The sequence below is a fragment of the Microcebus murinus genome, chromosome 22 (genome assembly GCF_040939455.1).
Source record: "Microcebus murinus isolate Inina chromosome 22, M.murinus_Inina_mat1.0, whole genome shotgun sequence".
Classification (NCBI taxonomy): Eukaryota; Metazoa; Chordata; class Mammalia; order Primates; family Cheirogaleidae; genus Microcebus; species Microcebus murinus.
Genome location: NC_134125.1, coordinates 16,877,307 through 16,894,170, shown reverse-complemented (window position 1 = coordinate 16,894,170; position 16,864 = coordinate 16,877,307). Strand labels below are relative to the sequence as shown.

Sequence of the window (16,864 nt, the reverse complement as noted above, 5' to 3'; positions counted from 1 at the left end):
ATAAAATAGAAAGTGACCAGATGGGGGACAGAGCAGACGGACGCATGCACCAAAATTAGCGAGTTGCATAAAAAGAAGATCTAAATGGTCACGCAAAACTCGGATTTCTCGGGTTTGGAGCGAAGGTCCTAATTGCAGAAGGGGCTAAAAAGTGAAGTCTAAAAAGGAAACGTAGATGCTAGATCGCCTCCATCCTGCCCTCTTGTGGTCACTTCTGAACACTGCACAAGGAAACCGGTGCCTTGTTTACCCTGGAAGGCAGCTGGGGTGCGGGGGAGGGGACAGGGACACTGACAGCCCTGGATTGAGCCCCTCCTGGGGCATCTGCCCTCTGTCCGGGCCCAGGCCTCGTCCCCGTCCCTTCACTGCCCCAGGCCTCAGCGTCCCATGGGCCGGGACTCGGTGCAGTCACGCGTGTGGAACACAACCCCGGACGTGTGTTGACCGAAGGCCGCCGGGTGTGCCCTGGCCACATGGGGAGACGCCACGCTAAAACCGAGATCATCAGTTCTGCTGGATGATCCGACCAACCCCTTCGGGCGAGGCTGGGCTGGGAGGCGGCAGCGTCTCCCTCTTTCCTCTGAGTTCATCGCTCAATCCGTCCAGGCCTGGCCTGGCCTTGGGGTGTAGCTCCTGGCATGGAATCTCAAGGTGTCCCGCCTGCAAACCTGGACTCAGAAACCCTGTGGGGACCCGGTGCCTCTGTGGGGTGGCCTGGCGCTTAGGAGCCGCCGGGTCAGGGGATTTCTGAGCCTTGTCCTCGGGACTCTGTCCCCGGCCTAAATTCTCCACCTCCCCTCTGGCTGGGCCCTCCGCCCTGCTCAGAGAGAACCTGGGGTCCCCTCCCAGGAGCTGCGGGGCAAGGGCAGCACATCCCTGCTGTAACACAAGCTGTCCAGCACCCCCCCCCCCCGGGCTGCCCTTCCCGCCCCTCCGCCCGGTCAACTTCTACACACCCGTCAAAACCCGGCCTATGCTGCACCTCTGGGCTGCCCCGAGACCTCAGGCCAAAGAAGGGCTTATCGGTCCTTCCTCCGCCGGGTTAGTCAGTTGTGCACGTGCCTTCCCTACTCCTACTCTCGGCTGCTGACTCACCAACTCGCTCATCAACAAATGTTTATGGGCATCAGCTCTGCACTAACAACACCGAGTAAACAAGAGTCAAGCCCACCCCCTCAATTGATCCCCCAGTTTGCATCTGGCGGGGGTTGGGGGCAGACAGGAAACAGGCAAACAGCTGGGACCTGGTGTGAGGGAAGGCCCCCCTGGGGTGACACGTGAGCTGAGAGATGCCCTACAAAGAGGCTCACTGAGGAGCTCTGGTCACCACGGGGGAGCCCGGCATCCCCGTGAGCCCGGCCCAGGCACCAGAGGATCCAGCCCGCCTGTTCCCAGCAGAGAGGAGCCGTCCCCAGGGAGCCCTGCTTGATTTTGTGGCCTGTAGAATCCAAGACTGTGTCACACCACCAAGTGCTGGGGTGGCTCATTAAAAGGACAGACAGCTGGACCCCAGGAATTACTTCTTTACTTTTCTTCTCCCCTTCAAGCCACTGCCTTGTTTTTATATAAACAACCCCCCCAACACACACACACACACACACACACAAATCCAAGTCCTAGAGCCCAGGTTCCCAAACTGTGCTGCATCATGTGGGCATCTCTAAAAAAACATTGGTGCCCAGAAAAATCCCAGTAGAGGAGCACCCTACAAATGACCCGACCAGGGTTCCAACTATCAAGCTCGTCAAAAACAAGGAAAGTCTGAGACTGCAGTGTGGATGGGATCTCAGCATCGAAAATGGACATTACGTTAAAACTAAGGAAATCTGAACACACTGTGGACTTTAATTAATAAGAACGTATCGATATTGGTTCAGTGGTGGTAACGAACATGCCACACTAATGGGCGATGTTAATAATAGGGGAAACTGGGTGTGGGCATAGGGGAACTCTCTGTGGTCTCTTGTGTAAATCTAAAGCCTCTCCAAAAATTAAAGTCTGCTTAAAAAATATCAATGCCCAGGCCCTGCCTCTAAACATTCCCATTTCTGGGATGTGCTGTGGGCACTAAGGTTTTGAAAAGCTCTCCCAGTGACCCTAATGTAAAGCAAAGTTTGCAGTTTGGAAGAAAAAAACCTGTCTCGAGAAGCTGGTAAGATAGTTATAAATAGCCAGGAAGAGACTTAGAAATAGATAAAAAAGGCTTTGGCTTGTTGAACCATATATAAAATAAATCCTGGGGCTCTCAGAATATTTCTGAGAATTGCAGTTGTATGTAAAGCCTTCCAAAGCATCTTCTGGGGTGTGTGTGTGTGTGTGTGTGTGTGTGTGTGTGTCTGTTTGGCTGCACATGCCTCTAGGCCAGGGTTAGCAAATGTCTGAGGCTCCTGGCTCCATCCTCCCTGACCCATGCTCTTGGCAGACATCACTAATCAATTACAGCACCATCTCCCTCTGGGCCTGGATGTCGTCTGGGAGTCCTTCTCAACACATTGCCCCACTTGGCCATTATCCACCAACTGGAGCCGGCACCCCAGCTGAAGTCTATGTCCCGCCCTTACTGAACAGGTGGTGGGCGGGGCCATCTGAGTAAATCTGATTGGATGTTCAGCCCCAGGGTCCCTGTGGTTACAGGGGAAGCAGCCAATGGCAGTGTAGCTGTTGTATTCCTGGGCCGTCCAGGGGTCCAAACTCACAACTTAACCCTCTCCCGTCTTCCCGCCAAGGCGTGACCGTTCCCACAGCTCGGTTCCTTTGCACCTGCAGCAGCCCACCTGCTCCTCGCTGGCCCAGCCCCTCCCAGTCCCCTCCTCCCCCAGCCTCCAATGCACTCACCCTCCAAGCCCCGCCGACACAAGCCAGGGGCCGTGCACGTCACCCCGCTAAGCCCCCCATCCCAATCCGAGGCCTCCCCGAGTCTTCTGCATCAGAACCGCCCACCCAGGCGGGTCCTCGCGGCTGACCCAGTGACCCTTTGCATTACAGCCCCACCTTTCTGACCACGTGGGCTGGCCACGGCCACTGAGATGCTGAGGGCGCGCCCCAGTCCCAGGAGAAACCCAGGCTCCAACCGACGGAGCTGCACCTGGAACCTGGATAATCCGCCACATGCAGAAGTCCTAAACTCATGTCTAACGCAAAGCGGGGTGCTAAGAAGTACTGCCCCGGAAAAAGGGGCGGAAGGCCACGCACCTCCAACAAAGTCCCAACTGAGCGAGCGCCGGCAAGGGCGGGGAGCAACCGGCACCTCGTGCGCAGGTGATGGGAGTGTGCCCAGGTGCGGCCACCGTGGGGATGTATCAGGCAAAACCTGCTGGCACGAAACCCATTCAGTGCCTGCCGTCCAGAAATTCTACCCTTGACGGCACACGCGGCAGGTGTAAGTACCCATGGCCACCAAAAGACAGGACGGGAAGAGTACCGCTGCCCTAACGGGCCCAAGCCGGAAAAGCTCCAACGTCCGGCAACCGCAGAATGAACACACCGTGGGCCGTGCCACACTCGCGTAACAGGACGCGCAGCAGGGAGAGGGCGCGGAGTGTCGCTACACGCAACCACACGGGTGCGCCCCACAGCCGCGCCTGCCCCAGCCAGCCAGACACCACGGGACCGCGCAGCAGGGTTCCACTCTGCGCTACGGTGACAGGCGTCAGGGCAGCGGCCACCCTCTGGGCCGGCGAAGGGACTTCAGGGAACCTTCTGGGGCCCGGAGTGTCCCGCCTCCTGCTGTGCAGGTGTGTGCAGACGGGGAGACCCCACGTGCACAGCCGGACGCGCTTCCCTGTGCGTGAACTGCACGGTGACAAGAGGAAACGTGCAAAGCCTCCCAGTTGGGGGAGCGCTGGGTTAAACCAAGCTAGGCATGTTTTCTTTGCCGGAGCCGCTCGGAGTCTTCTAAACCCTGAGGACTGCCGTGACTCTCGAGCACGAGAGGCAGTGAGCAGTTTCCCGAACAATCTGACGACGGAGCACACCGCCTCCACCGCCTTGCTCCGCCTCTCACCCGCAACCCTGCAGGACGCCCCCAGCGGACCCACAGGGGTGGGACACAGCCACCTCCCGGCCCCTCCCGGGACAGCCTTCCAGCGTCCACCCCGCTTTCCGAAGGACGGCCAGAGGCCACGCTGGGCGTGTGATGTCACCCTCCTCTGCCTCTGTTAATTGGGGCGTGGTGGCGGGGACTGGGCAGGGGCGGGGAGAGGACTGGGCAGGGGCGGGGAGAGGACTGGGCAGGGGCGGGGAGAGGACTGGGCAGGGGCGGGGAGAGGACTGGGCAGGGATGAGGACTGGGCAGGGGTGGGGACTGGGCAGGGGAGAGGACTGGGCAGGGGCAGGGTGGGGACTGGGCAGGGGTGGGGACTGGGCAGGGCGGGGACTGGGCAGGGGTGGGGTGGGGACTGGGCAGGGGCGAGGACTGGGCAGGGGTGGGGACTGGGCAGGGGTGAGGACTGGGCAGGGGCGGGGACTGGGCAGGGGCAGGGTGGGGACTGGGCAGGGGTGGGGCGGGGACTGGGCAGGGGAGAGGACTGGGCAGGGGCAGGGTGAGGACTGGGCAGGGGAGAGGACTGGGCAGGGGCAGGGGTGAGGACTGGGCAGGGGCGGGGTGAGGACTGGGCAGGGGAGAGGACTGGGCAGGGGTGAGGACTGGGCAGGGGTGGGGTGAGGACTGGGCAAGGGCGGGGTGGGGACTGGGCAGGGCTGGGGACTGGGTAGGGGCGGGGTGGGGACTGGGCAGGGCTGGGGACTGGACAGGGGCAGGGACTGGGCAGGGGAGAGGACTGGGCAGGGCTGGGGACTGGGCAGGGGCGGGGCAAGGACTGGGCAGGGGTGGGGCGGGGACTGGGCAGGGGCGGGGCGAGGACTGGGCAGGGACTGGGCAGGGGCGGGGCGGGGACTGGGCAGGGGCGGGGCGGGGACTGGGCAGGGACTGGGCAGGGGTGGGGCGGGGACTGGGCAGGGGCAGGGACTGGGCAGGGGCGGGGACTGGGCAGGGGCGGGGACTGGGCAGGGGCGGGGCGGGGACTGGGCAGGGACTGGGCAGGGGCGGGGACTAGGCAGGGGTGGGGCGGGGACTGGGCAGGGGCGGGGACTGGGCAGGGGCGGGGCGAGGACTGGGCAGTGGCGGGGACTGGGCAGGGGCGGGGCGAGGACTGGGCAGGGGCGGGGACTGGGCAGGGACTGGGCAGGGGCGGGGCGGGGCGAGGACTGGGCAGGGACTGGGCAGGGGCGGGGCGGGGCGAGGACTGGGCAGGGGCGGGCCGGGGACCTCCAGCGCCCGCAACCCCGTGCCCCTCCACGAGGGCACTGTGCCGGGACGCCTGCCCCGCCCCCCGGGGAGGCTATTCAAGGACAGCAGGTGTCTCTGCCGCTCATCCATCAGTCTCCTGCCTCCCGCCGGCAGCTCAGCACCCAGCTGGGCGCCCCGTGGCCTTGGCTGTGGGGAGCCCACAGAGCTCGGGTGGCGCCGCTGAAAGGAAATCCAGCCACCCTTCTTCGACCTGGGGATCCTGCCCCCAGGAGATGCCCTCTCCCCTCCCCAGCAGCTAGGCCACCGTCCAGGTGTCTCTGTTTCTTCACTGTGTGTTCTAGGGCCAGTAGCCTCCCCTCTCTGAGCCTCAGGTTCAGAATCCCTAAATGGACATCTTCCTGGCACTTCAGGATACAGGGAGGTCACTTACAGAAAAGTACCAGGAAATGGGGCTCACTGGGTCTCATAGGAGCTCTGTGCCTCAGTTTCTTCATCTACAACATGGGGACCACAAAGGGGGACAATGGGCTAGTGTTCATACAGTGCTCAGCACAGTGTCTGCTGCACAGAGACTCAGTATCTAATACACAGCTGTAGCCGTAAGAGCAAACACTAATAAAGCACCTACTAAGTGTCAGGCACTGTTCATAGTGCCTTATGTGCACTATGCCTTATGTGCACTTAACTCGTCTAACCTCACTGCTTTTCTAACAAGTAGGCTCCATTATTATCATGCCTGTTTTACAGATGGGGAAACTGAGGCACAGAGATGTCGATCCAGTCAAGATCACATAGCTGGTAAGTAGCGGAGCTGGGATTCAAACCCAAGCCATCTGGCTGAGTACAAATGAGCTCCTTCTGTATGCATATTACACTTCAATTTAAAAAAAAAATCACTTTACAGGCAATAAAAGAAAAAGTAGGTAGATAAACTGGACTTCATCAAAATTAAAAACTTCTGTGCATCAAACGATATTATCAAGAGAGTGAAAAGTTAACTGACAGAATGGAAGAAAATGTTTGCAAATAATATGTCTGATATGGATTACTACCCAGAAAATATAAATATATTATATGTTTTTATTATATATATATAATATTCCTATAACTCAACAACAGAAACTAAGAAAAAAACAACCTGATTCAAAAATAGGCAAAGGACTGGAATCAATATTTCTCCAAAGAAGATATACAACTGGTCACGAAGCACATGAAAAGATGCCCAACATCATTAGTAATCAGGGAAAAATAAAAATAAAAACCACAAGGAGCCACCACATCACACCCATTGGGATGGCTACTATGGAAAACAAAGAAAGAAAAAAAATCAGAAAGTGGCAAGTGTCGGTGAGGACGTGGAAAAGTCAGAACCCACGTGCACTGCTGGTGAGAACACATAACAAAATGGCACAGCCACTGTGGAAGACAGTTTGGTGGCTCCTCAAGAAATTAAACATAGAATTACCACATGATCCAGCAATTCCAATCCTAGGAACAGACCCAAAAGAATTGAAAACAGGGACTCGGGTATTTATACACCAATATTCACAGCAGCATTAATCATAGTAGCTAAAAGGTAGAAAGAATCCAAGTGTCCGTCAACAAATGAACGGGTGAACAAAACTTGGTAAACACAAACAATGGAATATTGTTTGGTCCCAAAAAGAAAGAAGTCCTAATATTGATGCACGCAAGAACGTGGATGAGCCTTGAAGACATCAGGCTAAGTGAAATAGGTGAGTCACGAAAGGACAGATATTGTATGATTCCATCCATGGAAAATTCAAGAAAAAGAAGAACAGAGGTGGCCAGGGGCTGTGGGAGGGGACCGGGGAGTTAGTGTTTACAGGTTCTGTTTGCAATGATGAAGAAGTTCTGGAATTAGGTAGCGGTTACAGCCGTACGACACTGCGAATCTTCTTAATGGCACTGGATTGTATGCTTAAAGTGGGTAAAGTGGTAGATTTTTATGCAACTTGTATTTAACCATAATCACCCCAAAAAAACATTTTTTTTTAATGGTTTTGCCCAGATTGCTGCAATATCCTCACTGGTCTCCCTGCTTCCAGCTTTCCAGCCGCGTCCCCACAATGCCCACCAGAGGGCGCTCCAAACCTCACCTCGGATGGCACAAAACCTCAGTCACAAACTTCCCGTGCCTCCTGCGGCCATAAAACCAAGCCCCTTATTCTGACCCTGAGGGTCACCCTCTCCCTCCAGCACCAGTGACATCATCACCATCATCACCGTCATCATCACTAAACAAAACGAGTCCCAGGACCTTTGCACTTGCCGTTCCCTCTGCCTGACGCCCTCCCTCTGGTACTTCCGCACAGCTGAGCCCTCCTCAAGTCTAAGCTTCAATGTCACCTCCTCCGAGAAGCCCTCCCTGACCACCCGATATCAAACAGCCCCAGCTACCCCCTCTCCTCAGTCTCTCTTGATTCCCAAGACCCCATTTGCTTTTCTTCACAGCACGTGGTAACATCTCAAAGTCTCTCTTTTGGGTCCGGCTACCTGCCTACTGCCTGTCTCCCCGCCCGACAGCATGAGCCCCGGGAGGGCAGGGACCACACGTGTCAGTTCGCTGCCGTACCTGAGGGTCGAGAGCAGCACACGACACACAGTAGGTGCTCAGTGAGTGTCCGCTGGGTGCGTGAGTAGGTGAAGAGATGAGTGGGTGACTAGTATTTATCATCCTGGGTTATACGATTGCTTATTTAAAGTCTATGAATGTGAGCAATTTGAGGACAGAAACTTTACTTATTCACCTTTTATTTTAGAGCTTTGTATGACTAACTGGGTAGAAGATGGAAGGAAGGAAGGAAGGAAGGAAGGAAGGAAGGAAGGAAGGAAGGGAGGGAGGGAGGGAGGGAGGGAGGGAGGGAGGGAGGGAGGGAGGGAGGGAGGGAGGGAGGATGGATGGGTTGGGTGGGTGGATGGAAGGATGGATGGATGGATGGATGGATGGATGGATGGGTGGATGGAAGGAAGGATGGATGGAAGGAAGGATGGATGGATGGATGGATGGGTGGGTGGGTGGGTGGATGGATGGATGGATGGATGGATGGATGGATGGATGGATGGGTGGGTGGGTGGATGGATGGATGGGTGGATGGATGGATGGAAGGATGGAAGGATGGATGGATGGGTGGGTGGGTGGATGGATGGATGGGTGGATGGATGGAAGGATGGAAGGATGGATGGATGGATGGATGGATGGATGGATGGATGGATGGGTGGATGGGTGGGTGGATGGATGGATGGATGGATGGGTGGATGGGTGGATGGATGGAAGGATGGAAGGATGGATGGATGGATGGGTGGATGGATGGATGGAAGGATGGAAGGATGGAAGGATGGATGGATGGATGGGTGGGTGGATGGATGGATGGGTGGATGGATGGAAGGATGGATGGATGAGTGGGTGGATGGGTAGATGGGTGGAAGGATGGATGGAAGGCTGGATGGATGGGTGGGTGGATGGGTTAGGTGGGTAGGTGGATGGATGGGTGGGTTGGGTGGGTAGGTGGATGGATGGATGGATGGATGGGTTGGGTGGGTGGAGGAATAACTGTGTAAATGGATGAATACAAAGTACCCCCTTACAAAAATCTCAGGTGTAACTGGTCATTTGTGTTGAAGACCTATGTAACAAAATCTTTCTGGTCTGACTGGTTTTAATCTAGAAAGTGAACTTTAATCAGCTGGGATGTAAGTTGCTCAATTCCCCAGCCCTTTCCACCGAGCAGTGGAAAAGGCAATCAGCAAGTGGAGTTAGCCCCGCGTCAGAGGACGCCTGGGCCTCCCAAGAGCCCAGGGCACTTGCCGGTCTCTCGCCACTGAGCTTCACGCTCAGGCTGCTGCGCCCAGCACTTCGTCCCGACCCACTCAGGCAGAGAGGGTCCCCTGGCCCCCGTGCCTGCACCTCAGCCTTGCCTCCCTTCTCTGACCCCCGCTCCCCAGCAGACTGGGGCTCTTGGAGGGCAGAGACTGTGTCTTCCGTCCCCAAATCCCAGCGCCCAGCATACATCTCACGCCCCAGCATACTCGTGCTTGGCAAGTTTTCTCTCTTGGTCCAACACCCTGGGGCCCGGTCCTCCCTTGCCCCGGACCCGACAGCCCCCATTTCCGTTCATGCCGTGCAACACACGATGCGATGCGCCCAATGACCAGTGGCCTTTTCCGACTTGGCCAACTTCCAAGACAGGGGCTGGACGCCCTGAACGTTGACTCTCCCAGACTCCCCTGCTGCTCGCAGGGGCCGTGGGACCCGCTTCTCGCCCACCACAAGCGCGTGAAAGCCTCCTGCAGGGCACGCTGGGGAAAGCGCTTCCTTTCTTGATTTAAAAGGCGGACTCAGCTGAAATGGCCCTCTGGTGTCCCGGTTCTCCTGCCTAAGAGTGGACCTGGCGCCAGGAAGAACGGCGCATCATGGGGCCGGGAGGCAGGCAGCACGAAGGAGTGCCCGGGGAAGAAGACACGTAAACCGGTCCTCGGGCCAAGAAGCTCGGGGGCCGCTGGCACGGAGCGCGGGGTCCTGCCTCCGCGCCTTTGCTGGGCTGCTCCCTCTGCCGGGGGCAGACACTTCTCCCAGACCACAGCCATTGGCAGACACCTGCCCATGCTCAAGACGGACACGTGTCCCCTCCTCTGCTAGCCCGCCCCAAACGGGGAGACTGTGAACAAATCAAATGAGGCGCTGCAGGAAAAGCGCACGGCACGGTGCCCGGCACGTGGTAAGTGCTCAACGAACAGTGGCTGTGCGAGCCCACTGCCATCACTGATCTGCCTTCCTAATCACCTGCCTTGGTCATGCCCAGCAGTGCACCTGGCACACACACACAAATACCGGTCGAAAGCCAAACCGGCCTACTCGCCGTCCCCCGAGCACCGTCCCCTCCACGCCTGTGCCCTTACCAGTCCTCTGTCTTCAATGCCTCCCCTCCCCCTCCCTTACCCCGCTGGACTCCCCCCAGGCCTTCTCAGCCCCCTACCAGGGCTGGGACTCCAGGAGGCCGAGGGGGATCTTCTCCAGGTCCCCTCACGCAGGGGCTGGGGCACAGCAGGCCCACAAAGGACTCATGACTACACATGCCGACAAATGGCAGTTGGCAGGTTTTGGGGGCTTGGGAGAAAACTCTAGTTTCCAGGGGCCCGCCCACCCGCCCCATCTCAGGGAGCCCTGGGTCACAGCTGGTGAATCTGAGCAGGTCCTCTGGGGTGAACTGCACCCCGAGGTCACGATCCACAACTGAGTCACCGCGCTTTATGATCCGGCTGAGAGTTCAGGCCAAAGCTCGCTCTACTGGGCAGGGAAGGAGGGGGAGGCCAGGCAGGGGCCTCGGGTTTGCCATGTGGACTCAGGTCCCGAAGGAGCCCTGACAGGAACGAGGGAGGGAGGCAGAGCAGTGAGCACTGGCCAAGGAATCAGAAAGACTCAACCCCAGGTCCAGCCCTGGCTGCCCCAGGACCCTAGACGCCTCCCCGCACCCGGCCCCAGTTCCCTCAACTGCAGAAAAGCTTTGAAGACTGGAGACACTTTCCTTTCCCATCACCTCTTCAGGAGAACACAGGAAAGAAGAAAAGTGACAGCGGATAACGACTAACAACGCGGTAACACAGCCGACACTCATTGGGCAGTTACTCTGTGCCAGGCACGTGCTCTAACTGCTTTAGGAGCACCATGGTCCCCGTGGGCTACGAGGCGGGGAGTAGGGAGTTAAGCACACAGTTGAGAGTGGACTCCAGATCCAGAACTCGTGGGAGGTACTTGATGGCTCCGAGCCTCAGTTTCCCCATCCATAAAGTGGGGCTAGTAACAGTATCTATGCCACATGTGAGCGCTGCGTTAGGCATTGTTATTTCTAGTATTCCCCACTTTACGGAAGAGGAAAAGTGAGGCCCCCCATGGTAAACTTACTTGCTGGCAACCTCCAGCAGGTGGCAGGGCCAGGCTGCGGGTCCGCAGGTGTGGGCGGGGCTATGCAAATTAGCCGGGCGCCAGCCCTGTAGGCCCCAGGCACTCTCGGGAGGCGGCCAACTCTGGGCTGAATGAATATCACGTTCTCAAGCCCAGGAGGAGTCCCCCGGGCTCAGGGTGTCATGTTTCCTCATGCAACTAACACACTGAGCACTGTAGGCCCCGGAGTGTGTGTGTGTGTGTGTGTGTGTGTGTGTGTGTAACAGCAAGCCAAAAACACAGTCCCATGGCAGACGGGCCCCTGTCCAAGGCTGGAAGTGAGATGGGCCCGGGTTCCACTCCAGCTCCCCCAGGTACTAAGTGTGTGGCCTCAGCAAGTGGCTGAACCCCTTGTGTCTCACTTTCCCCCTCTGCAAAGTGGAACTCGTGCTCTCTGACGTGGGCCGGGAGTGGGGACTGACAAGGCCCAAGGCACAGGCTCAGAAAATACAGACGAACCTGAACCTACCTTGGAAAGCAACAGCACAAAGTCACTAATCAGAGCAATGATGGGAACAATAGCAGATATCTTTCGTTTTTTAGAGACAGGGTCTCACTCCTCTGCCCAGGCTGGAGTGCAGTGGCACAATCACAGCCCACTGCAGCCTTGAACTCCTGGGCTCAAGGGATCCTCCTGCCTCAGCCTCCCAACGTGCTGGGATTACAGGTGTGAACCGGCACGCCCGGCCTCGAAGACAACATTTATCGGTGAATCCGAACCCCCCTCACGAGGTGCAGACGCAGGCCTGACCTCCTTCCAGAGAAGGAGGGGCAGCCAGCCTTCATCTGGCGGGCCACCCTGGCTGCGTCAGTGCCTCTCTCTGGGCCTCAGTTTCTGCATTTATAAAGAGAGAATTGAATAGGTGAGCAAAAAGTGAGGGCCGAGAAAGAGGGGGAGAAGGGAGGAGGAGGAGGAAGGGAGGAGGAGGAGGAAGGGAGGAAAAATTGAAAGAGAAGGAAAGGAGAAAGGGGAGGGGGAGAGAGAATGAAAAGCTACCACTGCAGCTCAGGCACTAACTGAGAATTTAGGTGCTGGGTGATCTCATTTACTGCTCACAAAAATACTGTTGAAGTTGGATAGGACCACCCTCAACTCACACAGGGAAAAACTGAAACTCAATGAGCTCCGTCAAGCCACGTGCCCAACATCACACAGTGGCAGAGCCGGAATTTGAACTCACTTGTTTTGGCCTCCAGAGCCCAGTGCTAAGGTCCCTCCCAATGGGGCCGTTGGAGCCACTAGGAAGAGAGCTGCCCACCACCTCCTCCTTGTGGTCACTCCCCAGAATTGCAGGCGTGAGTCCCGAAAACACAGAAGTGAGGTCTGAGGCCCCCGGTGTGTCAGGTTGCCCCTACGTGCTCCACCCACCCACCGCCAAGCAGGAAGCAGCACGGCAGGGGGCGTCAGACACCAGAAGGCGACAGCCAAGGCAAGCTGCCCGAGGACTGCAAAAACAAAGGCTCTTCAATGACAGAGACAGAAAGAGGAGGAGCCAGATGGCCAGGGAGGACACCAGCAGCAGAAGGACGGGTTTTAAATGCTCTTCTCTCCATCACCTTTGTCTTCACTCACACACACAGAAGTTCAAGGACAATCAGATAAACTGAGTCGGTGCCACCTGAGAGGGAAACTCGGAAAAAGGTAAGAAAGAAATCAGTGGAAGGGAACATTTAGCAAAAAGACCAGGCAGGTTTCAAACGTGTGCGAGTCTGTGGCTAGGACCGGACCCCTGAGGAAACTTCTCAGGCTGCTCAGCAGCCGTCTCACCGAGGCCTGAGGTCTGAGCTCCTCCTGGCCTGTCACCCCCTGCCCCGTGGCCGAGCTCTGTTGTGGCCATTCTACGTCAGTCCTAGCATGAACCCTGCCAGGGGCATCTTCTTCACCCCGACTTTACAGAGGAGGAAAACCGAGGTTCAGGAAAGCGAAGTGTTGTCTTGCCCATGGCCATGAAGCTGCAAGGGGCTGGACCCGCGCTTCAATGCAGGGTCCCTGGTCTCCAACACGTACAGTTCCCTCAGCCTCAGGTCTCCCCAAAACACACACAACTGAGCAACCAAAGAAACCCTTGTGAGCACAGGAACATCACCTCCTTAGGAGCCACCTGTCTTAGACACCCCCACGTGGGACCTGGGGTGGGAAGGGACTCCTCGAGCAAGCGCAGAACTCAGCAGATCTCCAAAGGGCATGGGACTGAAGTCCAGAAAAACAAAGATATCATGGGCGGTGGTGAGGCCCTGGGACTCAGCCGGGTACGGGGCGGCTCCGGGAGGGCCCTGCTCATCGTGCCCCCACCTCCTTTACGAGCGACGAACCAGGCTAAGAGGGAGGAAGTGCGGCCCGAGGAGGCAGAGCTAAGCAGCAGCCAGATGGAGACTCAAAAACAAGAACAGTAATAGCAATAGCAAAAACAATAATTACGGTAATGAGAGCTGGTGCTTCCTGGGTGCCCAGGACCATGCCAAGTAATTCATGCCTGAGCTCTGCAGTCCCCAAGGCCTGGGCTGCACACCGGTAGGGACGTCCGTGATCTGCTAGGAACCGGGCCGCACAGCCGGGGGTGAGCGGCAAGCGAGCGAGAGGGGCTTCTTCATCCGTGTTTACGGCCGCTCCCCATCGCCCGCACCACCGCATAAGCTCCGCCCCCCGTCAGATCCTGGGGAGGGGGCGGGGCCTTAGGTTCTCCCAGGAGCGTGAACCCTACTGCCAACTGCGCGTGCGTGCGAGGGATCTAGTTGTGCTCCTTATGGGAATGCAACGCCCGATGATGGGAGGGGGAGCGGGGCGGGGATGCTGCCCCCGGGAGCGGCTGCAAACACAGACTGTCCCTGGCGGAGAGGTTCGACTGCACAGTAAGTGCGATGCGCTTGAACCATCCCCCAAACACCCCCACCTCCGGTCTGCAGGAATATTGTCTTCCGTGAAACTGGTCCCTAGTTAGTGTCAGAAATGTTGGGGACCGCTGCCATTACCTCATCTGAGCTTCACACCAGCCTTATAAAACAGGCACTATTATTATCCCCATTTTACAGATGAGTGAACTGAGGCCAGAGGCCAGTCCAAGGTCACGCATGGACGTGCGCGTACCTGGGACTACGCACGGACGTGCGCGTGCCTGGGACGACGCACGGACGTGCGCGTGCCTGTGACGACGCACGGACGTGCGCGTGCCTGGGACCACGCACGGACGTGCGCGTGCCTGGGACCACGCACGGACGTGCGCGTGCCTGGGACCACGCACGGACGTGCGCGTGCCTGGGACCACGCACGGACGTGCGCGTGCCTGGGACCACGCACGGACGTGCGCCTGCCTGGGACCACGCACGGACGTGCGCGTGCCTGGGACCACGCACGGACGTGCGCCTGCCTGGGACCACGCACGGACGTGCGCGTGCCTCGGACTACGCACGGACATGTGCATACCTGGGACTACGCACGGACGTGTGCATACCTAGGACTTGAACCTAGGCCATCAGGCTCTCGAACCGGCTTTCTATTGCTCCTGTCGCCACAACTATCCGTTACCGAGCACATTGCTGCGTGCTGGGCTCTAGAGAAACAGGAGTCAAGATCTCGTTTCGGTGCGGTGGCCCACACCTGTGACCCTAGTGCTTTGGGAGGCCAAGGCAGACAGGAGGATCACTTGAGGAGAGGAGCTCGAGATCAGCCTGGGCAAACACAGCAAGACCCCATTTCTTAAAAAAAAATAAATAAGTTAAAAATTAGCCAGGCACGGCGGCTCATGCCTGTAATGCCAGTGCTTTGGGAGGCTAAGGCAGGAGGATCATTTGAGCCCAGGAGTTTGAGGTTGCTGTGAACTTTGATTGTGCCACTGCACTCCAGCCTGGAGTGGAGCAAGACCCTGAATCTTACCAAAAAAAAAATCCTGTTTTCCAGATGAAAAAACAGAATTATGGAGAAATTAAGTAAACTGGTCAAAATCTTGAAGAGGCTGACAAGACGCGGTGCCAGAATTCGAACCCGTGACTTTCCGACACCAGAGTGTGTGGCCACCTCTCCACGTGGGGCCGGAAAGCCGGGAGGAGGGCGGGCCTGCGGCCCAGAGCCCCCAAACACCCTGCACAGCGAGGGCCACGGCACGGCCCGTCAGGCAGTCGACGCCCGGTTCCGGGACAGCCACCAGCCGGCCCCGGCCCCCGCAGGCCCCCGGGCGGCCGACCGTCCGCGGCCACATTCTCGGCGGCGCCCGACGACCAGACCACCGGCCAGCGCCGCTCCGGCCTTTGGCAGTCACTCACCACAAAGGGCCCGCTCCTCCTGTCCCTGGACAAGCTGTGGCTTCTTCGGGGCCCCGAGGCCGCGGGGCTGGCGTGCCGGGGCGGGCGCGGGCTCTCCCCGAGGGCGTCCTCCTCCTCCAGGTCCCGAGGCGGCAGCTGAGACACAGAACACAAAGAAGGGCTTCGCTGGGGGCCTTCTCGCCTACAGAAAAGACGCGTCATGCCACGAGAACTGTGTGACCTCAGGTGACAGCCTTCACCTCTCTGAGCCTCAGCCGCCTGGGAAGGGACAGTAGTGACAGTGCCCGGCTTCCAGGGTTGGTGGGAGAACCACAGAAGGCGCAGCTCAGAGAAAAGTGCTCGGGGCGGGGAACCTGGGACCTTCTGACTTCGAGACTGTTCTTTTTATAAGCACCAAAGGAGGCAAGGTAAGCTTCACTCTCCCTGCTGCACCCTTTGGACAGAAGGGCTTGTTCTGCAACATCTGGATGCAGTCGGAAGGCTGCAAAGATCCGGAAGGCCACGTGTGGCCCCCCCCAGGCCGCAGGTTCCCCGCCTGCCACCGCCGGACCCCGCCTTCCCTGGCATGTGGGCGGCGCTCCATACGTGCCAGCCAGCCTCACTCTGCCAGGCGTCATTCTCGGTCACCTCGTTTTAATCTTCTCTCCATGCATCCAAACACACGTGCACACACACGCACGGATACACGCAGACCCGGCGCGTGACCAGGCCGGTACCCCTAGCACATCTGTCTGAATCTTGATGTGTCACCTACCAACTCAGCTCTATCTAGGGGACACAGTCACAAGCCAGTAGACACACGGCTCTAGGACTCCGGAATTTGTATTTTACACGCCCCACACGCTCCCTGCACAGGCGAGGAAAAGAATGCCCAGAGAGGGGCAGCACCTGCTTAAGAACACACAGCGTCAGGAAGAGTGAGGCTGGAGTCCTGATCCCTTCCCTCATGGGCTCCGTTCTGAAGGCCGGTGGGACCCTCTGGTATTCCTCCCATGCCCCTGGCTGCTCCCTGTCAGCCTCCCCAGAGCCCCGGGCCAGCCACAGGGCCTCTTCTTCCGCGCTGCATCATTCCCCCTCGGATCTCTCTCCACAGCGCCCGCGGATTCAGAGAAATCCTGTCTATGCCCAGACGACTGCCCATTCTGACTCTCAGTGTTGGGGCTCCAGACTCCTGGACCCCCCTGTCCACTCAACGTCTCCCCTCAGCAGTTTACACTCCTCTCAGATCTGCGTGCACAAAACAGGCTTCTCCGTTCCTCCCCCCCAAAACTGCTCCTGCCGTGACTTGCGCACCCTCCGGCTGGGCAGGCCAAGCCCCCTGGGTCGCCCACCATTCTCCCTGTCCCTCCACCCCATCGACAAAGCTGAGACTCTCCCTTCAAGACATGCCTCGAGGT

General features: G+C 58.1%; 1 protein-coding gene across 1 annotated transcript in view; it reads right to left on the bottom strand.

Moving 5' to 3' along the window:
* KIAA1671 (KIAA1671 ortholog) overlaps nucleotides 1-16,864 on the bottom strand; it is a 186,192-nt gene that overhangs the window by 98,038 nt on the left and 71,290 nt on the right. Inside the window, exon 5 of the mRNA XM_075996649.1 lies at nucleotides 15,468-15,602. Within this exon, the coding sequence (XP_075852764.1) occupies nucleotides 15,468-15,602 (135 nt within the window). The remainder of the gene's footprint in view (nucleotides 1-15,467; nucleotides 15,603-16,864) is intronic.